This window comes from Chelon labrosus (genome assembly GCF_963514085.1).
Source record: "Chelon labrosus genome assembly, chromosome: 14".
Taxonomy (NCBI): Eukaryota; Metazoa; Chordata; class Actinopteri; order Mugiliformes; family Mugilidae; genus Chelon; species Chelon labrosus.
Window position 1 is genome coordinate 8,307,214 of NC_140347.1, and position 25,642 is coordinate 8,332,855.

The following is a 25,642-nucleotide window of genomic DNA, read 5'->3' on the forward strand; positions in this document are numbered from 1 at the left end:
GGACGTTACTTAGACATGTAGCACCCACCTAGACCAGACAAGGCACCCCCACCTCATAGCAATGACACTCGTTGGTGGTAGCAGCCATCCCCAGTAGGATGAAGCCTGACACAGACACACACACAAAAACACTTTAGGAACAACTAAAAAAAAAAACATGAAGAACAGCACAAGGTGTTGACCTGGCCTCCAAATTCACTAGATCCCAAACTGATCAAGTATCGGTGGGATGATCCACAGAAGCCCCTTCCCTCAACCCATAGGAACTTTCACTTAAAATATCTAAATTCAGCCATGATTCAGTGCAGAAAATTATCTAAAGATATCACATTTTACTGAATTCAAAATAGAATGTCTTACTCATAACTCTAGTGACAGAATATGTTTTAAATTCACTCTTAATAAAGTGTTTTTCTTTTACTCAGGAAAAAGGACACAATTGTCTGCCAGACATCAGAATCAGAATCAACAAATGAAGAAACTTTTCAAATGAAACAACCGAATCATTTTATTTCTGCAGGTTAAAAATCAATGAAGCATGTTCGTACATTTTCTGTAAAGTATGACTTCTCTGTTTTCTTTGTATTAAGATTTATTTTTCAGACTTTTATAGAACGTAAATGTTTAAATCTTAAAACCAGGCTCTGCTTATTGTGTTTCGACCACAGGAAACAAAACAGTCACGTTCTGTAGTTTTTTAACCAGCTTTGATGGTTCTCTCAATCCAGTCAACAAACCAAGAGACTCGAGCGTAGACTCCGGGTTTCATGGCATGGGCACATCCACGACCCCATGATGTGACACCCTGCAGGATGTACCTGTTCTGTGAATAACACACCAGAGGACCACCACTGTCACCCTGCAGGGAGAAAACACACATGTATCAGAAGATATTTTGCGTTTTGTGGTTTTCAGGTTAGCTGATAGATTAAATGTCCCTGTACTGTCCATGTATTTGAACAGTTGTCTAAATACTACATTAAAATCTCATCTGTTTTGAGAGGGATATGTCACTACAGACAACCCTGTGTGGAAAATATAGGCATTTAACACACAGTGCTCAATTTCCAGGGCAGGGGTTTAAAAGTAATTAGGAACTACCAAATCTGTTTTTGGCCACAGTGGGTTATTAAAAGGTAGGTTCATTTGTAAAACAGCTCACAAGAGAGGCCAAGAGTTTACTGAGGCCAAGTCAAAACCTTGAACTTGGTGTGTTACTCAAACCATTCCTGGACTATTTTTGCCTTGTGGCAGAAATCATTATCCTGCTGAAAGTGGCAACTGCCATTAGGGAATACCGTTTCCATGACAAGATGTACAGTGTCTGCAACAGTGGGGTAGTACATGTCAGAGTAACATCCACATGAATGGCCACATGAACTCCCAACAGAACAATGGTGAAAGCATCACTCTGCCTTTGCTGGTTTGCCTTTTTCCCATAGTGCATGAGTGCCGTGAGTTCCCTGGGTAAGCAGGACAGAGGTGGAAAATCCCACAGGACCTGCAGTGTTACAGATGCTCTGACTGACTTTTAAAGTCCTTTGTTTGTCTCTTGTCAAAGTCCCTCAAATGCTTCCACTTGCCCGTCTTCCTGCTTCTAACATCAACTTTGAGGAAAAAATGTTCCTAAAAAGACATACCCAAAATAAATCAGGAATAGCTTCAAAACTGTCAGGTCCATATGTATGACTCTCTATGGATAGGTATCATGTACTTTGATGCCACTGAACTTATTCAGCAACCCCTTGACTATAGTTGTACTAAGGCTTACTACTTTTAGTAGTAGTACTTGTACTGTACTTAGGAATACCACAAAGCAAATTCATAAAAATATTGACATATTCTCCATATGGCTGTTGTGCATATAACTTCTCAGGGACATGAGTCACCAAGACATGTTACACATTGTTGTAAATGTCTCAGTGAGTACTAAAGTGCCTCACTGTGTTTCTTATCTGTGGTACCACCATACGTCCACAAGATGGAGGCTCAAGACAGTGTATGAAATTAAGGGCACAGAGCTCAAATTCTGTCAGGCAAGTCACCATGTGGTGCATAGTTGACAGAGAAGCGTGTGAATAGGTTCAAAGGGACAACAAAAGGTAATTAAAAACAATATTTTGCATTTGCTGGCCGATGTTAGCTGAGTCTAGCTGTTTAGCTATGTGATACTTTTTTTTTTTATCAATGAAAAGAGTATATCCAAAAAAGGTTCAAAAAAGGCAACTGGACTTGTAGAGTTTTTCTTGGATATGCTATGACCTGGATGACTGAGAACCTTCACAGACATAATGAAAAGAGTAGCTTCTCTAAATTCAAATTACACCAGTTATGGAGTGGAGCAGGGTGGATTGTGAGTACTGTTGTAATTCCATTTAGACTGGCCCTCATAGCTCCTATTGTTTATTAACTAAAACATGCAAATTATTTACACACGTTCTTTAAATAAAATACACTTGGACAATTGTTGTCATAGGTTTAAAGCGTGATAATTTTGAGACTTAAGCAAAAAACACCACACACTCTTTTGTATGATATAGTGCCAGTTAGCTACATAACATTCTCCTGAACCGGCTCATTAGGTAGAAGAGGTAGAAGTGTTCAATACCTGGCAGGTGTCTGTTCCTCCCAAAATATGTCCAGCACACATCTCATGGTCTTTGACTAGTCCCTTTAGGTAGGCCGGCTGATTACACATCTCATTCTTGATCACAGGGACACGAGCTTGCTTCAGCCGGCCTTCACCTCCAGTACCTGCAAAACATGTGCTGCCATGCTCATAAACATCATCATTACAGGATTTCAGTCGGTTACAGAACTTTGACATGTGTTTTAGTGCTGATTGGGAACTTTAGGGGTTGTTTGCAGACAAAGATAAATGTGTTTGTCTGCCTATATGCACTCAGTGTATCTGTAGAGTTTTAGATGTTTCGCCATCCTCTAAATGTCAATTTTAGAGGTATACTTTTGAAATCACTGTTACTTTTTGGAAAGATTTTTGGAAGTCCATTCTTGTCTAAATTAATAAAGACTTACGTGGAAAAAACATATTTGAATTTGAAGTTTTTGTCCCCGATTTGTTTTTAGATCTTATCATAATTTTAAAGAAGTTAAGTCTTCACACTCAAAATGTCCTCACTTTATTAATTAATTGTACTCTTGACTGAAGCTCACTCCCACACCGGCCCATACAAAGACAGACAAGAGCACACATACAAGTAACGTACCTTGAGTATCACCCCATCCAGTAGCATAACAATCTGTTCCATGGGGGACAGTATAGTACTTGTCTGGCAGACAAGCCAGCATCACTTTGTCGTTTAATGATGCAGGTCTGATAACACAGAAAGCACAATGTAAAAGCATTTTTAATACTGACTGATACTTTAATCAAAGTGATGTTCTTAAATGGCTTATTTTTAAAAACAACAGTTCACACTTGCAAAAACTGTTACATCTGCATTTACAGTTAAATAGAAGCTTTATGTTAAAGGTATATTTGCTTTTGACTTACAGGATTAATGAGTAATAAATAATCTTTCTGTGCTATAATTAGATCATCACTGTTTGGGGCATTAAGTAAATGCTTTGTTGTTATGACATATTCCCGTTATAACTGTTGGGCCATGGAAATCCACAGATTAAGTAATTACAAAACTTCTTGTGAGTTTTGTCTGTGTGGTTAATGTTCATTTAACTCATGTCTTTAATTTCTGAATATATAAAAAAAGCAATGGGGGAGGAGGAGGAAGGGTGATATGATGTGAACACTTTGAATACTGTGAATTCACATTTTTTTATTAAACAGAACTATTGCTATAAAATGGTGATACCTTTGGCTCTAAAAAGAGTCTTAATTAATTATTCCACGGTATTACAACATCAGCAAAGATATAGGCACCATAAGTGTAATGGATGGATTTCGGGAGCCGTTTCTCTACCAGGAATGAATTTCTAAGTGGTTCCTTTTGGTGGATCAAATTTTAATGTCCTCTCTAAACAGCCTTTTACCGAATCTTTAAAACTTGCCATTAGTCGTCAAGATGGGAAATCTAAGTAGAAACAAAAACATTAGTGCTCTCAACTTAAAATGGAACCTAATAAGTTGTTTTAACTCATAGTATTAGGTTATAACTTAGCATTTTAAATGTTTTACAGTGTAGTGTCTTTAAATGTGCTTATTTCTTTTGGCCAGAAACACTAAACCAAATTTGGCCAAATACATTTAGTTTTTCATAAACCTTCGCTAACCATAGCTGAAGTTGAACTAATTAAAAAAACTTTCAGTGCATCATGGGTATTTACACAGAGAGCAATTTATGGCATCATTGGTAAGTGGTAACATAATTAGACCTCGATACTGACCTCCTTAGCTTGAGCAGAGCAATGTCGGCTCCGTTAGGTTCTCGCACCACTTTCACCGGTCTCCTCTCTTGTTTGGACGACTCACTGGCTCTTCGTGTGTGGATACCCAGGTATACGTAATAGGATGAAACCGGACTGGAACTTTTTGGGAAAAAAAAAAACAAAACACGGGTTATCCAGTGTTTGTATTATTGCAGGACTCAGTGTTTAAGGCCTGGGCACACCAAACTGATATCAAAGATGGCAATTCAAACACACCATAAACGTCATAGCCAACAGCCAGCTAGGACATATACACCAATCAGCCGCAACATTAAAACCACGGACGAAGTAAATAACTTCATCTGGTTACAGTGTACATGCCTTTGGTTCTGGCTTTCATGTCGTATAATAATACCCATACCACTAGGCTACATAAAAACTGCCCCAAAGCGACAGGGGTTGGTGTTTAATAATGTAATGTTGCTGAGCCAGCACCCACACCCCATAGCAATGACACTCAGTAACAACAGTAGAAGCCATTAGAACAAACCACACCAAAAAGAAAATGCTCAGGAAGAGCTGACAAAACATGAAAAATAACCCAAGGTGTTGAGCCAGGCTTCTGACTCCCCAAATACTGATCGATCGAGTAACTGCAGAATTTGGTTGAAGAAGCCCCATCCACAGAAGCCCCTCCCCTCAACCCACTATCAACGTCCTGATGCCAGACGGTGCAAGACTGCCCCCAGAAGGCCCATGTCAATTTCCTGAACCAGTTTTTGCTATGGGCAATGTGGACAAAACTCGCCAGTTTTCTAGACTACCGCTCATTTCCACGTCAAGTTAGTGGAGTGGGGGCTGGGGCACCCTCATGTCACATCAACTTGCTGCTGAGAGTCATACAGGTTGTGTGTGTGTGTCAGAAGAGGCAAGAGGGAGGGGGGCGAGGGATAGACTGATCCCAGGCCACACAACACAAACTGCTTCAAATAAATTGTATTTCATTCCTAAAATTAACATAAACCCATATACCTACATGGAATTAATTGGGTTATGTGAAAAAAAAAAAAAAAAAAAAGAAATCTGTGCAGTCATCTACGTGACTCACGTAACTAATGAACGGACGGTGTTGGCAAAAGCTAATGATGTCGAGTCTTCATCTTCATCATGAATCAGAGTAAAAGACCAAAGAAGCATCAGGTGCCCAGTTCAGAAAAAGAAGAAAAGAAGAAGAGGAGAAATGGGCAAAAGATAAAGGTATACAGATTTCTATGAGTGACGTGAGTGACAGTAAGCTATAGGCTTTTTATTAACCTCTTGCTAATATGTTGCTATTAGCTACAGAAGACGACTGTATTTGGTTTTTAGTTTTGCTGAACTAGCAACTATTAGAATTATAATTGCCCCCCCCCCCCCCGTCAACTAGAAATGGGGGGGGGGGGGGTTTGCCCAGGGCTTATATCTAGCCAGGACCGCCTCTGGGCACAACAGAGATCTACACGATGGTTTTAATGTTGTGGCTGTTCAGCTGTTCAGTGTATTCTGCATGAAAGCAAAGTGGCTGAAAGTCGGCTTGGTGGACCACGGCTGTTAGATGCTAATGCACTCTCTGACCTGTCCAGACAGTGTGCAGCAGTGAGGACCCACTGAGGGTCAATCAGAGTTCCTCCACACCAATGGCCTATTCCTCTGATAGACAGAGAGACAGATATTTAGAACTATTAGGGATTCAAGATACAAAAACACGGATTAGTAAGCAACAAGGGCAAAACATTAAAGTAAACTGATAAAATTAACATATAATGAATGACAGTTACACTATTACCCATGTGAAACTATTCCTATTGTCTGCTTCAGTAAAAACTTGGTATTTGTCTTCAAAAACTTTTACATCATATTTTATAAATGCAGTTTGTCCCTTGTTGTCGTATTTTTAGTGATAATCTTCTCACCTCTTCCGGAGGCTGATTTGCCAGGGCCATGAGTGAGGCGTAGACACACAGCCGCCGACAACACGATGTAAACACTGTGTCCGTTCATTAACAGGTGTCCCGCAGTTGAATGCAGCTACAGAATTAGCTCCTCCTGGTGAATTATTATTTTTAAACCTTTTTTTTTTGTATAAAGTCTTTGAAATCAGCAGCATTACACATGAGAAAATAGATTCTGTTTTGCCACCTTAAAGGTGACTCTGATTTTACTTTTAAGGGTACATGATAAAAGAGACTTACCACTGCATTTTGGTATGCTGCAGTACTCCCAGCGGGTATCAGGATCAGTTGTGTAACACCAGGGCCTCGGCTCATTATCAGGGTTACGACAGTAGTTATTATCTAGGCCTCTGACAAAGGAGAACACAGGCGAACTCAAAATTAAACTTGCAGCAACATTTGCTGTTAAGGTATCTGATTCTCTCTTTGAGTTTTACCAATACTGTGTCCAACCCATTTATATTGTTGTCAGTAGACTTAGTTGCCTGGTCCAACTCTTACTTGCATGGGTAGTTGTCTCGGGTGTACATGTGCAGGTGTGGCGTCGGATCTGACCATCTCTGGCACGTTTTGCCAGACTCAGTTACAGCAATCGTGCCTCGGTATGCTGAACCTTTACCAGAGGCACATGTCAGCTCTGGGACGATGGTGGGAGGCTCCGATGCTGAGAACAGAAAACAAGATGGACCGATCATAGAACTACCAACAAGAGAGTCTTGTGGAAGATTAAATAACTGATTCTCAAAACAAATCACACTGGGTAAATAGGGACATAAAATTCTGATCTTCTATTGAACACAGGGAACTATGGATAGGTCTAGTATAGATTTACAGTAAAAACATCGACCAAACTTGCAAATGTAGGGGATCCTGTCATCCTCGGAATTCTCCACCTCTCTGGAAAGTAAATATAAAGAGACTGGCCTGTGGAAGAACTCTTCTAACAGATCAACCTTTTACACTTTAGCCATAAAGATGCCATGTCCAGATGCTGGACAGGCCCACGCTATCGGACCTCCCTGATGCTGAGGACGTCTTCTAAGCCAAAAAGACAGATTAACACTTCTGTGGAATTTCCCACTCTTGTTTCTGATCTAATTAGTTCTGAATCGAAAGAACATCAACACGATATCAGGAACTACAAAGAATGAGAATTGCCTCTCATACTTCATATGAACAAAATCAAGAAGCCTTAATGTTATATTAATTGTGTTTTAAGTCTGTGATTCATTAATTCTTCCTTTTCAGAGACACACACATGCAAACATACTAAACACTTTCTTCCTCGCCCTCTCCCAGAGTGACCAGGGGAGTGAAAACAGATAAGGGGTCATAAATAACTTCCTCTCCCAGAACAAGACTGTAATCTGCATTCCTCTGTAAAAAGAGCCTAAGTTTGATAATATGACTATCGAAATTGTAATAACCTGGTAAGTTATATATTGTTCTTCAGGAGTGCTTAGGATCACAATGACACAATTTTGATCCTTGTACGATAAACCTAGCCCAAATTCACATAATTTGTCACAGTAAGGATGGATCAACAGTGCCCTCAAGTGGCAATTCTTTAAAACATTTTCTTTCTTTTATCATTGTTGAAATTAAAGCATGTTGAAACTTAGGTATGTTCTTATACTAATAGTAGCTATTATTTGAAATCATAACTATTGGAATTGTTATTTTAGAAACCCCAACCTTTTGTTATTAGCAAAATATCACTCTAACGAAAATCAGATTTTATTAATTACTGATGCTTATGAGTTATTTTGATGTGGTCATTCTGATACGACTTGTCATGTTGAGTGTTGCCGCATAGGCAAGAACATCGCGAACAAGCCATGATGAGTGATGGAATAATTAAATTAAGTAAAATAAAGCAGGGTAGGAAGATCAGGTAATAAGACATCTTGAGACAAAGAAGTAGGCGTTCCCTTCTCTGTCTGCGCAAAGAATTTGGAAACCCGATCCAAAACACGCCCCGAATTATTAACACATCAAATCAGAGGGACACTCCCTCTTCTCCACACTTTTTAACTTTACCACTTTTACCTTTCTACTTCTTCTTTTACTTTGCTTTACTTTTTTTTTCCCATAATATTTTTTTATTGAAAGTTTTTCAGTTTTATAAACACAAACAGACAAAACAAACAAAAAACAACAAGAAAAAAAACCCCGCAAAAAAATAAATAAATAAATAAAATGCTCCTCTGTTTAGACTGGGTAATCTATTAAAAAATTCATTATTTGCATTAAAGTATCAAATTTGTGAAATTGAGAATGACCTTGGCAAAAAAGAAAACAAGCATGGAAACTGCTTGGTCCACACCGATCATTCACCTTCTCCTTCAGGCATGTTTAAATTCTTAACATAGTCAACAAAAGGTCGCCATATCTTCTCAAAGACATGCTTTTTTGATTTCAGTATATATGTTATTTTTTCAAGAGGAAGGTTTGTTAACATCTGCCTCAACCACTGTGTCACTTCTGGTCTATGAGTCTTTTTCCATGCTAGTGCAATGCATTTTTTGGCAGATCTATGAGTATTTCTTCACTTTTGTTGAAGTTATGTTTTTCAGGATACAGACCCAAAAAAATAGTTTAGGGTTCAATGTAATTCATTTTGAAATTAATTTTTCAATTATTACCCTCACCTCTTCCCAAAACATTCTAATTTTTCTACATTGCCATAAGCAATGAAATAGGGTTCCTGTACTTTCCATACATTTTGTGCAAATATCTGGTATGTTTTTGTTATATCTGTTTAGTTCCACTGGTGTAACATACACCCTCATTAACCATTTATAATGTATCAATTTAAGACGTACATCTATTGATTTGGATTGAACTCCTGCGCAAGCCATTTCCCACTGTTCCTCTGAAATTTCTGTTTCCAGGTCTTCTTTCCACGCATTAAGTCTCTTCTGTGAATTTTCAGGTGAGGAACATGTCAAAAAATTATAAAACTCTGAAATGATGCCCTTTCTCAGACTGTCCTTTATCAAAATCTTTTCCAAAGATGAGTAAGCTGGTCTAGTGAGAGCATTGTTTTGGTTTGATCTAATAAAATTTCTAAGCTGAAGGTATTTAAAAAATTGTGTTCTATTAAGATTAAATTTAATCCTCAGCTCTTCAAAGGACATTATGGTATTTGAGTGTGGCAGAAATAAATCTTGGATCTTTTGAATTCCTTTTAGATACCATAGTTTAAATGCTGCATCTGCTCTGCCTGGTGTAAAGTTGTAATTTTCCCATATTGGGCTAAACTGTGACAGTGCTTGTGGCTCTTTTAAATATTTTTTAGTATCGGCCAATAACCTAATCATATGTTTTACAATTGGGTTTTTAATTTGTTTCTGTAATTTTTTAGCCGAGTCTGAATACATAAATAAGGGAAGAGGTAAAGGCAAATTATGAGATTCCATTTCAGTCCAATGAGGAGGGTCAGTGGTTGAAAAATAATATGTCATAGACCTCAGCTGTGCAGACCAATAATACAACATTAAATTCGGACATTTCAGACCGCCACGATCAAATGGTAAGTACAGTAGAGACAAACGTAATCTAGCCTTCCTTTTGTTCCAAATAAAATCCACAAACCTTTTTTTAATCCTTTGGAATAAGTCTGATGGTGGCTGTAGAGGGATATTTTGGAATAAGTAAAGTAATTTTGGTAAAACATTACATTTAAGTATATTAATTCTACCTATCATCGACATTGGTAATGACTTCCATCTTTCAAGTGACTCATTAATATCTGAAAGTAAAGATTCATAGCTGACATTAGTGACACATTCTAGCCTTGGCAAAATTTGAATTCCTAAATATTTAAACTGTTCTACAACATTAAACTGAGTTACCTCAGGAGCTGGATATTTTCTCTGAGTCCCATTCAGCATTAGTATTGAAGATTTTGTTTTGTTTATTTTATATCCTGATATATCACCAAACTTATTTATTAGAGCTAACAAGGCCGGGATAGATTTTTTAAAATTTGATAGGAAAAGAATTATATCGTCGGCATACAGAGAGATTCTGTGTTCTGTTGGTCCTACTTTTATTCCATAATAATGTGGGTGTAAGTGTATTGCTATTGCTAGAGGTTCAATTGCCATAGTAAACAATAAAGGTGAAAGTGGGCAGCCTTGACGGCAACCTTTATTGATTTTTATTGATTTTGAGATATTCCTATTTGTTAGGATTTCTGCTGTGGCATTCTTATATATTATCTGGACCCACTGTATGAAATTGTTTCCAAGCCCAAACCTTCGTAGAATTTCAAAGAGATAAGGCCACTCGACCCTGTCAAAGGCCTTTTCCGCATCTAATGATAGGAGAGCTGTATCCGGTATTTCTTTATTGAAATGAATAACGTTAAACACTCTTCTTACATTATGAAATCCTTGTCTTCCCATTACAAAGCCATTCTGATCTCGGTTAATAATATTTGGTAATACATCATGTAAGCGATGTGCTAAGATTTTACAAAGTATTTTAAGATCAGAGTTTAAAAGGCTTATTGGTCTCATGTTTTCACATTTATTGGGGGGTTTATCTGGTTTTGGTAATACTATGATTAAAGCATTATTCATATACAGTGGTAAACTACCATTTTGAATTGCTTCTAGTATCATTTCTAAAAGTGGTTTTATTAATTTATTCTTAAATCTTTTATAAAAGTCATCTGGAAGACCATCTGATCCTGCTCTTTTCCCTGATTTCATATTATCAATGGCTTGTTTAATTTCTTCCTGGCTAATTTCAGATTCTAGGATCTCCCTGTTTTCATCTGGAATGCATGGTATGGATATCCCACCTAAAAACCCATTCAGTTTGGTTAAGTCAATTTCATTTTTTGTATCATACAGCTCTTCATAATACTCTCTAAAGGCACTGTTAATTTCTACTGGATCGACAACTGCTTGTCCATTATTTATGATGAGACTTGAGGCAGCTCTGTTCGCAGATTTTTCATCATATTCGGCTCTCAGAATCAGTAACTCCTTCTCCAACTGTGGGTTACTGTCGGCATACACCTTTTTCTGAAGAATCTTTATTTTATGCTCCAATTGGACTCTCTCCTCTCGAGCCTTCCTAGATTTGAAACCTGTGTAACTAATAATTTGCCCCCTAATAAAAGCTTTGAACGCCTCCCACTTTATACACGCAGTTGTTTGTACAGTGTTGATATTAAAGAACTCTTCTATCCGTTTTTCTATATACTTGACAAATTCCTCATCCTGAAGCCATTTATGTTGAAAATGCCACCTAGCCCGGTTCTTTGTTAATTTTTTATCCAGGTACTCTAAGCAGCAAGGTGAGTGATCTGAAATCACGATATTATCATAGAAACAGTTTTGAACCTTGGACCTTAGTTCTGTGGAAATCAAGAAATAATCAATACGTGAAAATGTCTTATGAGTACCAGAATAACATGAGTAGGCTTTGACCTGTGGATTCATTTCTCTCCAAATGTCCAACAATCTCAGTTCTTTCATAAAGTGGTTAATAGTTGATCTACACCCATTGTGTGTGTAGTCTAGTCCTGTTGATCTATCTATACTGGGATTCAGTGTGCAATTAAAATCCCCTGCTATTATATGCTGCCCAGTAAGTGATGATATAGTAAAGAATAGATTAACATAGAAGTTATGGTCATCAGTATTGGGACCATATATGTTCACCAAATTTATATTTTCTGATATCAAAGAACCTTGGACTATTAAATATCTTCCAAATTTGTCTCTAATCACATTTTTCACTTGGAATGGAACTGTTTTATGTATGAGAATCATAACTCCCCTGGCTCGGGATGAGAGTGATGACATGAATACGTTTCCTTGCCATCTTCTTCTAATTTTTTTATCATCCCCCTCCAATAGATGAGTTTCTTGTAGAAATACAATTTTTGAGTCCATGTCTTTTATTTTATTCATGACTTGTTTAAGTTTTTTAATCTTTTGTAGACCTCTGCAGTTCCATGAACTTAAGTTAAGAATAACGCTTTGGTCTATGATTAATAAAGAGTGTTAGATTACCTTGCAATATGGATATACCCATATAGAAAAACACAAACATGGATGATAGAACATTTATCCAACAAACCAAACAAAAACAAATTCCCTTTCCCCACTTTCGTGGTAAACCCACCCCCAATATTTTGTCTCCCGTCATAGCTTACAGTGACTGTTCCACACCAGTTAGGATCAGTCAAACCACTCTCTACACTGACCTATCACACTGGCTCCACTACTATTCTTATGACATTAACTCTCCTCTGTAATGTTTTAAACAGAGTTACTAAAGCATTTTATAACATTAGTGTTGTGCATATCAGGACAAGGCATTGTACAGTCTGTCTTTTGTAGGCATATTTGTGTTTCAGATCATACAGATGCATGCCAAGATGCTCTACCTTTGTCATGTTCATTTCAGATCCCGCCAGTCTCATTTTGGATTTCCTTGATGAAATCTTGCGCCTCTTGTGGGGTCTTGAAAGTGTGGGTTCTCCCTTCATGGGTGAGCACCAACCTTGCCGGATGCATTATTCCGTGACGGATCCCAAGGATGCGCAGTTCTTTACGGACTGGGTCAAACTGTTTCCTCTGTTGCTGTATTCCTGCCGCCAAGTCCGGATAAAACCTCACTTGTTGGTCTTGGTATTTAATTTCCCCTTTAGCTCGCGCGGCATTGGTGACTGTCATCTTGTCCTTATAGTTGAGAAACTTCATAATCAGTGTCCTCGGTGGTGCGTTATTATTTCTTAATGAACCGATACGATGAGCTCTCTCCAACATAACAGATGACTGTAGATCGGCGTTATTCAATGCTTGCGGAATCCATTTTTCTAAGAAGGAGCACGGGTCTCGTCCCTCCACTCCCTCCGGGAGACCAACCAGCCTCAAGTTATTCAGTCTCGAACGAGCTTCCAAGTCTAGAACATTATCTTCTAGAATTTTGCATTTCGACTCCAGTGCTCGTAGTTTTGATTGCACGCTGGCGACATCATCTTCGGCGCTTGATATCCGGAGCTCCGCCTGCGACACTCGTTCCGTACATTCATTCATTTCCTTTCTTATACTTTCTATCGCTGATATAATCCCATCAAATTTAGATGAGAACTCCGTTCTCATGGAATTAATGGCAGCCAGCACTGCACTCGTCCCCTCTTCTGCCATTCCCACTCCGCCACTAGCTCCTTTCTCTGCCATAGCCTCCGTAGCTTTATCGGTTTCGTCTCGAGCGTGAAAGTCCGTTAGTTTGGATTGTTTTGTCGATTTATCCTCTTCACCACCAAGCTTTCTTACTCTGGGCCTTACCATGTCCACTCCGAAACTTTAGGTTTTGTTTTTTGTTCGAGTGAGAGAGATTTGATCAAGTTTAGAATTACCGGCGTGGAGCAGTGTGAAACACGTCTTACTACCTGGCCGCCAAAGTCATACTTTGCACTTTTACTTCTACTTTTACTTGCCCTTCTTTACGTATTTAGTCATGTTTATACTTAGTAACTTTGTTTTAAGAACAACTTGGATATTGTTAAGCGGCATTTACAAGCTGTTTGTTTCTCGTCTGACCTTTTTCCCGACATACAACTTTTGTAGTGACTTCAGTATTTTTCTAGGTTTATTCAATTTTCTACTCTACGAACCGAAGTACTAATTAAGAAAGCCAACCTAGTTTATAAATTAGCCAGCGTAGTCAGCTGAGATATCAGAGAAAGATCCAATCTCTTCTACGGATCAAGATACCGGGAGGCTGTCGCCATAGCAACGAGCCGAGAAGGATCCGGCTTCCTTCTTAGAACACAAAGACATTGCAACGTGTCATCTACTGCCTTCGATTGAACACCTACGACGCTCTCAAGTGAAGCTGGGTGTTGAAGTCCCGTCTACCGGTCCAAGAGAGACCTGCATCAGCTGCGCCATTTCATCACCACCTCATCACGCCGACGCTTCGCCATCACCGTGCCGAGAAGACTCTACAGAAAAGTAGGCTGAATCGTTCCTACCGCTTAAGACAAAGAGTTGGTGTCACTACTTTGAAAGTCCCTTTTAACATCTTTTAGAGAATATTGATTAGATTTGGTATCAAATCCATTCCCATTAGTCTAAACCATATAACATATCTTCATCTCTCACCATCGCTCCAGAAATTAATTCTTTCATATCTTATCATATTCGTTTTATTTGATTACACTCCTATATTCTATTAGTCCTTCATTTATTCATAGTTGTCACTTCATTAAATAAATATTTGTTCACACTTAAGAAGTTGTTTACGGCAGAGAATGAATGGTACAAACTGTGGAAAAGGATTCACTCCTTCAGATATGCAAATTATTTAACTGAGACTGATAAACTGATTTAAACCGTGTTCTTCCTACGAAAAAAGGAGGTGGTGCCCTAACGAGACATTTAAAAAGTGCTGTATAGGCTACACAAAGAAAGCAAAAATTAAATGTCAGGACTTACTGCAGCGAGGTATAGAGCAGTAGTCCCATAGTGTAGATTCGTCGGTGGTGAAGCACCAAGGTCGGCGATCTGAACTGGGGTTTCTGCAGTAGTTCTCCTCAAGGTACTTCTCTGGATGACTGTGGAAAGCATAAACAGAAGTATTCAAGCTTTGATTTAGGTTCTACATTATGTTCTTTCATTTCCACAGTAGGTGAATATAAAGAAAATATGAAAGTTTAGCTGAAGTGGTCTTACATGCTGGGAATGTAGTCATGGTCATGAGGTATTTGGGAGTCCCAGCGCTGGCAGGTGAAGCCATTTTCAGTGGTGGAGATTTTTCCTCTGTAGTCCTCACCAATGCAGTGTATACAGTCCTCTGCAAAGAAACAAACACAGACATTTGACAACCTTTTCTGTCCTTGTCTACCTGGCCTTATACTGAATGTTTCTATTGAATTTGTTAATTAGTAAGCATATGTTTTGCATTCATTATGTTTTTAGTATTCAAAGATAATAATGGAATGTGTTCATCTTTTGCACCTTACCACAACAACACCGTAAACTATGACCTTGGTTTTTACTGATCCCTTGTTTAAACGTGTTTTAGTATGCATCAACCAGCTTCTGTACAGAGTTCTAAACAGTCATAGCATTTATAATACAACATAGACTGACTGTGAGTGTGAATAGTTGTCTGTCTCTCTGTATTAGCCCTGTGATGTACACTATGATTTGATAAGATGTATGATTTGTGTGTGCTATAAATCTGACAACTATAAATGTATTAAATAGAAGAAAATGACCAAGATGGAGACATGTTTTAGACGCAGTCTCCCACATCTTTCAAACAATTGTTTGAACAACTTGTGTTCTGTGTCTACTTTTGAGGGTACATTAATGGATCTTACCAGTGCAACTGGGTATGCTGCAGTACTCCCAGCGGGTTTCAGGGTCAGTTGTGTAACACCAGGGTCTCATCTGATTGTCGGGGTTACGGCAGTAGTTATCATCTAGGTCTCTGACAAAGAAGAACACAGACGAAATCAAAATGAAACTTGTAGCAACATTTGCACCCCATTTATATCATTGTCAGTAGACCTAGTTGCCTGGTCCAACTCTCACTTGCATGGGTAGTTGTCTTGGGTGTACTTGTGTCCATGTGGCGTCTGATCTGACCATCTTTGGCAAGTTTTGCCAGACTCAGTTACAGCAATTGTGCCTCGGTACGCTGAACCATTACCAGAGGCACATGTCAGCTCTGGGACGATGGGGGGAGGCTCCGATGCTGAGAACAGAAAACAAGATGGACCGATCGTAGAACTACCAACAAGTCAAGTTGTACACCCTAATGTACTTAATGTATGTAATGCATTTAATGTATATAATGTATTTAATCATTTAATTTATCAAGGGTCTCTGAAGGGTTCTGCAGTTTTCATCTGCAGGTAGATCGAAACCAATGTCTTTGAGCAAACTTTCAAAGAAAGCACCTCTTTCGTTAATTGGAAGAATTAATGCAATTAAAATTAACATTTTGCCCAAATTCCTATTTTTGTTTCATTGTCTCCCACTTTTTCTGTCAAAGCATTTTTTTAAAAAACAATTGATCAAACTATTTCTGACTTCCTATGGTGTGGAAAAGCACCCAGAATCTGCAAATCTACACTTCAGAGATGTAAATTCAATGGTGGATTGTCACTTCCTAATTTCCAACTGTAGTATCGGGCAGTACATATCCACAAAATTTTGTTTTGGTTTAAATCAATGGATCTGCCATGGTGTAACTTAGAGGCGCAGTCATGTGTTTCATCTTTCCTAACTGCTTTACTTATCTCTTCTATTCCATCCAACCTCTCTGACTTCACAAATAACCAAGTGGTTCATTCCACACTTAAAATTTGGTATCAATTTAGTAGGCACTTCAAATTTAAGTCAGCATCTACTTCAGCTCCCTTACTGAAGAATCATTTATTTTGACCTGCGTTGACAGATTCAACCTTTTTTGCATGGCATAATAAAGGCCTGAAATGTTTCAAAGACCTCTACAAGGATGGTATCTTTTCCAGCATTCATCTTCCACCCTGTCATCTTTTTCGATACTTTCAAATTAGACACTGTGCTAAGGCTTTGTTTCCAGTTTTTCCTTCCTCACCACTGAGTCTACAGTGGGAGGAGCTTCTAAAGTCACTCATCTCTAAAGTTGATAATGAAATACTGTCTTTTGATTGCTCATGAGTTACTAAAGTCAAGGCTGCTTGGGAACAAGAACTGGGTCTGAACTTGGAAGATGACTGGTGGGACACTGCTCTTCCCAATATCACAGACTTTTGCGACAAATATCATGCCCCATCCTGTAATTTAACACAGATGTTCTACTCTTGCTCGCTACTTTCTCGCTTCTGGCAGAATTATTTTGATACCATGTCAAAAATACTGTCAATAGTCTCCCCCCATGCCACCATATTTGGGCTTCCAGAAGACTATTACTGGTTTACCTCTAAGCAATTAGATATTTTAGTTTTTCTTCTTTACTGGCAAGACGCCATCTCCTTATTCACTGGAAGTCAACTAAAGCTGCCTCTAGCACTCAGTGGCTCAATGACACCTTGTCTTTTCTAAAGCTGGAGAAGATCAGATATTCGGTGGAAGGTAACTCTGATACATTTTATAACAAGTGGCTTCCCTTTTTAACATTCTTTCACTCTCTTCAGTCTATGCCAACTGATTAATGGACCCCTACTCCCCCTTTTTTCCCCTCTTTCTTCTGTCTTTTGGCTATCTATTCATTTATTATTCTTTTGCAAATTGTGTATTGTTTCACCCGAATATGTTCCTGTGGACCACAAAATTAAAAAAACATCCTAAGAGGTAGATTATATACCTTGTTCTTCATTCAGCGGGATGCACAATATTTCTATGGTATTAATATGTCTATATATTTTTTTGTGATACAGATGTGATGTGATACGCAATGTAAATTTGACATTAGTTCCTGTTCTGATATGCCTTACTTCCTAATGAAGATATTTTTTTTAAAAAAAGAAAAAAAAAGAAAGCATATCAAAATGTCAGGACTTACTGCAGCGGGGTATAGAGCAGTAGTCCCATCGCTGGGATTCGTCTGTGGTGTAGCACCAAGGAAGGGGATCTGAACTCGGGTTTCTGCAGTAGTTCTCCTCAAGGTAGTTCTCTGGATGACTGTAGAAAGCATAAACAGAAGTATTCAATCGTTGATTTAGGTTCTACAAAATGTTCTTTCATTTCCACAGTAGGTGAATATAAAGAAATTCCTAAACTTTAGCTGATGTGGTCTTACCTGCTGGGATCATAGCTATGTTTGTGGGGTTTCTGGGAGTCCCAGCGCTGGCAGGTGAAGCCATTTTGAGTGGTGGAGATTTTTCCTCTGTAGTCCTCACCAATACAGTGCATACAGTCCTCTACAAAGGAACAATCACAGAGATTTGACAGCCTCTACTGTATTGTCTAGTAATGCATTGTGTTCACTTCTTGCACCCTGTGACAACACTGTAAACTATGACCTCGGTTTTAACTGATCCATCTTAAAGCTGAGAGGTGTTTTTTGTTTCTTCCACTTTAATTACAACTATGAATTTATTAAATACAAGAAGATGACCAAGATGGAGACATGTTTTTGATGCTGTCTCCCACATCTTTCAAACGATTGATTGATCAACTTGTGTTCTGTGTCTACTTTTGCGGGTACATGATTAATGGATCTCACCAGTGCAGCTGGGTATGCTGCAGTACTCCCAGCGGGTTTCAGGGTCAGTTGTGTAACACCAGGGCCTCAACTGATTGTCGGGGTTACGGCAGTAGTTATTATCTAGGTCTCTGAACAAGAAGAACACAGATGAAATCCAAATTAAAGTTGTAGCAACATTTTCACCCCATATATGTCATTGTCAGTCGACCTAGTTCCCTGGTCCAACTCTTACTTGCATGGGTAGTTGTCTTGGGTGTACTTGTGTTGATGTGGCGTCTGAGCTGACCATCTCTGGCATGTTTTGCCAGACTCAGTTACAGCAATCGTGCCTCGGTATGCTGAACCTTTACCAGAGGCACATGTCAGCTCTGGGATAATGGTGGGAGGCTCTGATGCTGAGGACAGAAAACAAGATGGATCGATCATAGAACTACCAACCATTCAAGTTGTACGCCCTATATTTAATGTACTTAATGTATTTAATGTATTTAGTCATTTCATTTATCAAGGGTCTCTGAAGGGTTCTGCAGTTTTCAACTGCAGGTTGATCCAAATCAATGTCTTTGAGCAAACTTGCAAAGAAAGCATATCAAAATGTCAGGACTTACTGCAGCGAGGTATAGAGCAGTAGTCCCATCGTTTGGATTTGTCTGTGGTGTAGCACCAAGGAAGGGGATCTGAACTCGGGTTTCTGCAGTAGTTCTCATCAAGGTCGTTCTCTGGATGACTGTAGAAAGCATAAACAGAAGTATTCAGTCTTTAATTTGGGTTCTACAGAATGTTCTTTCATTTCCACAGTAGGTGAATATAAAAAAATTCCTAAAGTTTAGCTGATGTGGTCTTACCTGCTGGGATCATAGCTATGTTTGTGGGGTTTCTGGGAGTCCCAGCGCTGGCAGGTGAAGCCATTTAGAGTGGTGGAGATTTTTCCTCTGTAGTCCTCACCAATGCAGTGCATACAGTCCTCTACAAAGAAACAATCAAAGGACTTTGTCAGTATCTGCTGTATTGGCGAGTAATGCCATGTGTTCACTTCTTGCACCTTCTGACAACAACGCTGTAAACTATTACCTCGGTTTTAACTGATCCATTGTTACCACATGTGTTTTAGTATGCACCAAGATGTTTTTTGTTTCTCCACTTTAATGACAACTATAAATTTATTAAATACAAGAAGGTGACCGAGATGGAGACATGTTTTTAGAATAGAATAGAAATAGAATAGAAAGCCTTTATTGTCATTATACACAGTACAATGAGATTTAAGCAGCTCCTTAAAAGTGCACCCAGCGCAATATAAATACGTAAATAAAAACTATAACTATCAGACACCTACTACAGTACACAGACAGACGAATACACAGACAGACAGATAAAAACAGAGGTAGTATAGAGGCAATTTCAGTGCAAATAATTATGTCCGTTTTCAGTGCAAGTTTGAGTTCAGTATGGTGACAGCTTTGGGGAAGAAACTGTCCCTGAGTCTATTTGTTCTGGCAGATATGGACCTGTAACGCCTGCCAGAAGGCAACAGGTTGAAGAGATGGAAACCGGGGTGAGTATTGTCCTTTAGAATGTTCCTGGCCCTGCTGAGACAGCGGGAGTTGTAGATAGAGGTTATGGAAGGCAAAGGGCAGCCGAAGATTTTTTGTGCGCTGTTGGTCACCCTCTGCAGCCTCTTCCTGTCAGCCTCTGTGCAGCTGGAGTGCCACACTGACACACCGTAGGTCAGCAGGCTCTCGATGGTGGCACGATAGAAGGTCACCAGCAGGCTTGTGTGTAGTTGCTGCTTCCCGAGCACCCTCAGGAAGTGTAGTCGTTGCTGGGCCTTTTTGACCAGAGCTGAGGTGTTGACTGACCAGGAGAGGTCTGCAGAGATGTGGACCCCGAGGAATTTGAAGGACTCCACTCGCTCCACACGTTCGCCGTTGATGTACAGGGGGGCAGGGGCGGCTCTGTTCCGCCGGAAGTCCAGGATGAGTTCCTTAGTCTTGGTGATATTCAGTGCCAGGTTGTTAGATGCACACCACTCACCAAGTTTCAGGACCTCATCTCTGTAGGCTGCCTCGTTCCCCCCTGTTATCAGCCCCACCACCGTTGTGTCATCAGCGAATTTGACAATGATGTTCTCTGGGTGGGCAGGACTGCAGTCAGATGTGTAGAGCGAGTAGAGAAGTGGGCTTAGCACACAGCCCTGGGGGGAGCCGGTGCTGAGAGTGCGGGCGGATGAGAGGTGGTGACCCAGTTTCACCTGCTTTGGTCGGTTGACTAGAAAGTCCTTAATCCATGAGCAGGTGGATCGTGGGAGCCCCAGGTTGGCTAACTTGGGGATCAGAATGTCTGGTATTATTGTGTTGAAAGCTGAGCTGTAGTCGATGAAGAGCATCCTGACGTAGCTCCCCTGTTTCTCCAGATGGCTCAGCGCAGAGTGGAGAGTGATGGCTATTGCGTCTTCAGTGGATCTGTTTGACCGGTATGCAAACTGATGTGGATCTAGGGTAGAGGGGAGGCAGGTTTTGATGTGTTTCAGGACCAGTTTCTCAAAGCACTTTGTGATGACTGGTAAGTGCTATGGGACGGAAGTCATTGAGGCTAGTTGTAGGTGACTTTTTAGGGACCGGGATGATGGTGGCAGATTTTAAACAGGCTGGGATGATGGCTTGTTTCAGTGACAGGTTGAAAATGTCAGTGAAGACCTGTGCTAGCTGGTCAGCACATGCCTTGAGCACTTTCTCTGGTACTCCATCCGGGCCTGTAGCCTTCCTGGGGTTAATAGCACAGAGCAACCGTCTCACATCCTCAGCCTCAAGAGTGAGTGGTGGGGTGCCGGAGGTTGGTGTGGGTTGTAGAGGGGGTTGAGGTGGTGGGGCTGAGTGCTGTGCCTGGGACTCAAAGCGGGCAAAGAAGCTGTTCAGCTCCTCTGCCAGTGCCACATCTGGGTCCCCGAGTGTCGCAGCACAGCCTCTGTAGTTGGTGATGGACTGTATACTCTGCCACACCTGCTGGGGGTTGTTGAGCTGCTCCCCTATCCTCCTCTTGTGCTCTGCTTTGGCGGCCTTGATGCCTCTCCTCAGGTTGGCGCGAGCAGCGCTGTATAGTGCTCTGACACCCGATCTGAAGGCTACGTCACGGGCCTGGAGGAGCGTGCGGGCCTGGCTGGTCATCCATGGTTTTTGGTTTGGAAACAACAGGATGCTCTTTTCCACACTGACTGTTGCAATGCAGTACTTGATGTAAGACAGTACTGTGTCTGTGCAAGTAGCCAGGTCTTCATGGTGGAAGGCTTCCCACTGTGTTTGTTCAAAGCAGTCCTGTAGTCGGGGGAGGGCATCGTCAGGCCAGGTGGTGATGGTCTGTCTTTTGGGCTTTGTCTGTCGGATGAGGGGGGTGTATGCGGGGGTGAGGAATAGGGAGAGGTGGTCTGACTGACCCAGGTGGGGGAGAGGTATGGCTCTGTATGCATGCTTGATGTTAGAATACACATGGTCCAGAGTGTTCTCCCCTCTCGTTGCTGCCCACATCTTTCAAACACTTGTTTCAACAACTTGTTGGTTTTCTACTTCCATGTGCCTGTCGCTCTTATAAATTCATCACATCTCCAAAAAATGAAGCAAAAGTATGGATTTAGTTTCAATCAGAGAAAAAACATCAGATCAAGTGTTTACATGGTTTTAGCAGCTAATATTTTCATATTGTACAGATTATGAAAGATTTACACCACTCGTCTCAGTCTGATTAAAAAATTCCTTCTGATAAAGTCAGTTCCTTCATCACAATTTTATTCTTCCATTTATTGTGTTTACCTTTGATTATACATGATTAATGGCTCTTACCTGAACAGCTGGGTATGCTGCAGTACTCCCAGCGGGTTTCAGGGTCAGTTGTGTAACACCAGGGCCTTGGCTCATTATCAGGATTACGACAGTAGTTATTATCTAGGTCTCTGACAAAGGAGACAACAGATGAACTCAAAATTAAAGTTGTAGCAACATTTGCACCCCATTTATGTCATTGTCAGTAGACCTAGTTGCCTGGTCCAACTCTTACTTGCATGGGTAGTTGTCTTGGGTGTACTTGTGTCCATGTGGCGTCTGATCTGACCATCTCTGGCAGGTTTTGCCAGACTCAGTTACAGCAATCGTGCCTCGGTACGCTGAACCTTTACCAGAGGCACATGTCAGCTCTGGGACGATGGTGGGAGGCTCTGATGCTGAGGACAGAAAACAAGATGGACTGGTCATAGCACTATCAACAAGTCAAGTCATATGCCCAATAATTAATGTACATTCTATTATTTTGTCTATTTCTTTCAATATATGCATTTAACATGGTGAGAGTGCTATGGCATCTTTGATTGTGGCTTAAGTTGAAAAGTTGATGCAACATTTGATCATTTATTTTATCAAGGGAGTCTGAAGGGTTGATTTACAGTAATTGAGCAAAATGTCAGGACTTACTGCAGCGAGGTATAGAGCAGTAGTCCCATCGTGTGGATTCGTCGGTGGTGTAGCACCAAGGAAGGGGATCTGAACTCGGGTTTCTGCAGTAGTTCTCCTCAAGGTACATTTCTGGATGACTGTAGAAAGAATAAACAGAAGTATTCAATCCTTGATTTAGGTTCTACACAATGTTCTTTCATTTCCACAGTACGTGAACATAAATAAATTTTGAAACTTTAGATGATGTGATCTTACCTGCTGGGATCGTAGCCATGGTTGTGGGGTTGCTGGGAGTCCCAGCGCTGGCAGGTGAAGCCATTTAAAGTGGTGGAGATTTTTCCTCTGTAGTCCTCACCAATGCAGTGCATACAGTCCTCTACAAAGAAACAATCACAGACATTTGACAATCTCTGCTGTACTGTCTACCTGATCTGATACTGAACGTTTCTATTGCATTTTTTACTGAATAAACATTTGTTTTGTATACATAATGTTTTAGTATTCAAAGTAATGCAATGTGTTCACTTTGTGCACTTTACCACAACCACACTGTAAACTAAGACCTCAGCTGTAACTGATCCACACACTGATTCTGCCTTCATTCATCTTTTCAACCACATATTTGAACAAGTGGTCTTCCCTCCTGGAAGATCATGAGCAGTAATGGATTTACAGAAAGAAATGATCATATCAAGTGTTTACATGGTTATTAGGAACTAATATTTTCCTACTGAGTTCTCATTTGTTGGCCTTTTTTCACTGAGAAAGAGTTGAGCTACAGTGTGGCCTGTTTTTCGTATTGGCCCATTATTGTGATTATTTTTTGTGATCGTGGTGTCTATGCAAACACAGAACCTGATTCAAAGGAGGCCTCCAGAAAAATGTTGGTCCACACATTCACTGCAAAGTCCAATAATGGAATTACAGTCTGAGTCTGAGTGTTTACTTTTCAGTTCATCTCTGCTGTGATTGCAGACCCAAACATAACTGCTCACGAAACACAGACTAAACATTAACCACAGTTTAATGAAAACATAAAGAAAGGAAATCATAATAAAAACAAAGAGGCATTAGCCTACTTATACTATGTAAAAAAAAAAAAAAGAGTACTTACCATTTTTTCCATCTAAAGATACGAAGCGTCTGTGCCGGGTCACCTCAGTTTTAGAGTTTGCTGCTGACATCCAGACAAACAATAACAATTCCACACATGAATTGTTGTTAAATGCCATCCTGGACAAAATACTGGGTTTGAAGTTATACGGTTCTTTGTACAGCATCAGCTAAGTCAGCACTACATTTTTTCAGATAAACAACAAAAGGACAAAGTCATGTTGGCATAAACTGAGTGGTCCAGCAAAGCAAAATTAAAGGAAAAAAAAAATAAATCTCTTGCAGTGAAATTAGATTGAATTACTGTAGATTAGTGTAGTAGCACAGTATGTAACCAGAGTACTCTGAGTGGAGAGCCTCAGTACAATAGAGAACATGATTACTGAGGGTACAGTCAGTATTTTAAAATAAAAAAAGGAACGGTTGAAAAACATTGTTAAAAGTCTATCTGCAAAAATCAATCTGTAGTCAGTAAGAAATCAAAATATTACGAAGAAGTTAGTCTTCTCATTTATTATCAGAATTTGATTGTTGTTGCTTTAAGCCTGGTTTATACTCCCACAAGAGACCCTTTACACAACCTAAACAGTAAATATGAACTACAACCTAATTTGTTGCACAGTTAAACAGTTGCGTAACGGTGTGCTGAGAAATCAGTGTTTGCAGCCCTGAACTGTACACACATATTAATCACAACAAGTTCACAACAGGGCAGAAAACACTAATACGTTACACTACATTAATTCCCCTCACAATCTATTATATTATAATCCAATTTTCTATGAGTCATTCTGAAAAGTTGCTTGAATGATTTCTGGGAAAGATTCATAGTTTTATTATTATCGCTATACTTGTCAATACTCTGAGGCCGTGTGAGCTGTGGACTTTGAAATGCATTGTGACAATCCAGTGAAACTAACTTGGACACATCACAGTGTACTATATACTGAATAATTGTTGACCAGCAACTAATCAAGATTTAAAAAACATCTCAGTTAAAAAGAGACTTTGGGAAATTTTGTAGGATATCTGTTGCCACTTGCAAAGATTGATGCAATTTCTCGTATCTGTTAAACATGAAGATTCAGATAATAAACAGACTTGCTTAGCTTAGCATGAAAGATGATTCTGTTTAAAGGTTGGAAATGCCCTAATAGCACTTCCAAATTAGTATGTTCACATCCAAGTGTTACAGGCCAGCTGTTTCCTTCACATTCCAGTGTTTATGCTAAGCTAACAACATGAGCAGTGATGGCATCAGTCTTCTCACCTAACTCTTGGTATTAAACACATTAATAAAAGTGTAGTTATCGAGATTAAAATGTGATATCAACACAGACAGGTTATCACTTACTTTTATGAAGTAATAAAGTTGTATAAATGTATGAAGTGTTTTGCCATCTGGCACAGACATACCAGATTTCTTAAGTAGGACAAATAGTGTATCATCTGCATAACAATTAATACTATATTACACTTTCTTATTGTATATCAGTTGTAAAAACTATATTGCAGGTCCCAAGACACAACTCTGCAGTACACCATGGGCAATAAAATAATTGATATAAAAAATGTGAA

At 39.7% G+C, this 25,642-nt stretch overlaps 1 protein-coding gene across 1 annotated transcript in view; it reads right to left on the reverse strand.

The window, feature by feature from the left end:
• Nucleotides 1–697: 697 nt before the first annotated feature.
• The window catches only part of LOC311499415 (plasminogen-like), a gene marked incomplete at both ends in the record, with an annotated part of 40,602 nt that continues 15,657 nt past the window's right edge, over nt 698–25,642 (reverse strand). The window contains 20 exons of the mRNA XM_084560366.1: nt 698–859; nt 2,609–2,754; nt 3,228–3,334; nt 4,366–4,506; nt 5,962–6,036; nt 6,497–6,688; nt 6,840–7,002; nt 14,807–14,925; nt 15,044–15,164; nt 15,697–15,871; nt 15,997–16,073; nt 17,868–18,030; nt 18,520–18,640; nt 18,745–18,907; nt 19,121–19,239; nt 19,358–19,478; nt 22,346–22,455; nt 22,560–22,722; nt 22,970–23,088; nt 23,207–23,327. Of these exons, the coding sequence (XP_084416492.1) occupies nt 698–859; nt 2,609–2,754; nt 3,228–3,334; nt 4,366–4,506; nt 5,962–6,036; nt 6,497–6,688; nt 6,840–7,002; nt 14,807–14,925; nt 15,044–15,164; nt 15,697–15,871; nt 15,997–16,073; nt 17,868–18,030; nt 18,520–18,640; nt 18,745–18,907; nt 19,121–19,239; nt 19,358–19,478; nt 22,346–22,455; nt 22,560–22,722; nt 22,970–23,088; nt 23,207–23,327 (2,678 nt within the window). The remainder of the gene's footprint in view (nt 860–2,608; nt 2,755–3,227; nt 3,335–4,365; nt 4,507–5,961; nt 6,037–6,496; nt 6,689–6,839; nt 7,003–14,806; nt 14,926–15,043; nt 15,165–15,696; nt 15,872–15,996; nt 16,074–17,867; nt 18,031–18,519; nt 18,641–18,744; nt 18,908–19,120; nt 19,240–19,357; nt 19,479–22,345; nt 22,456–22,559; nt 22,723–22,969; nt 23,089–23,206; nt 23,328–25,642) is intronic.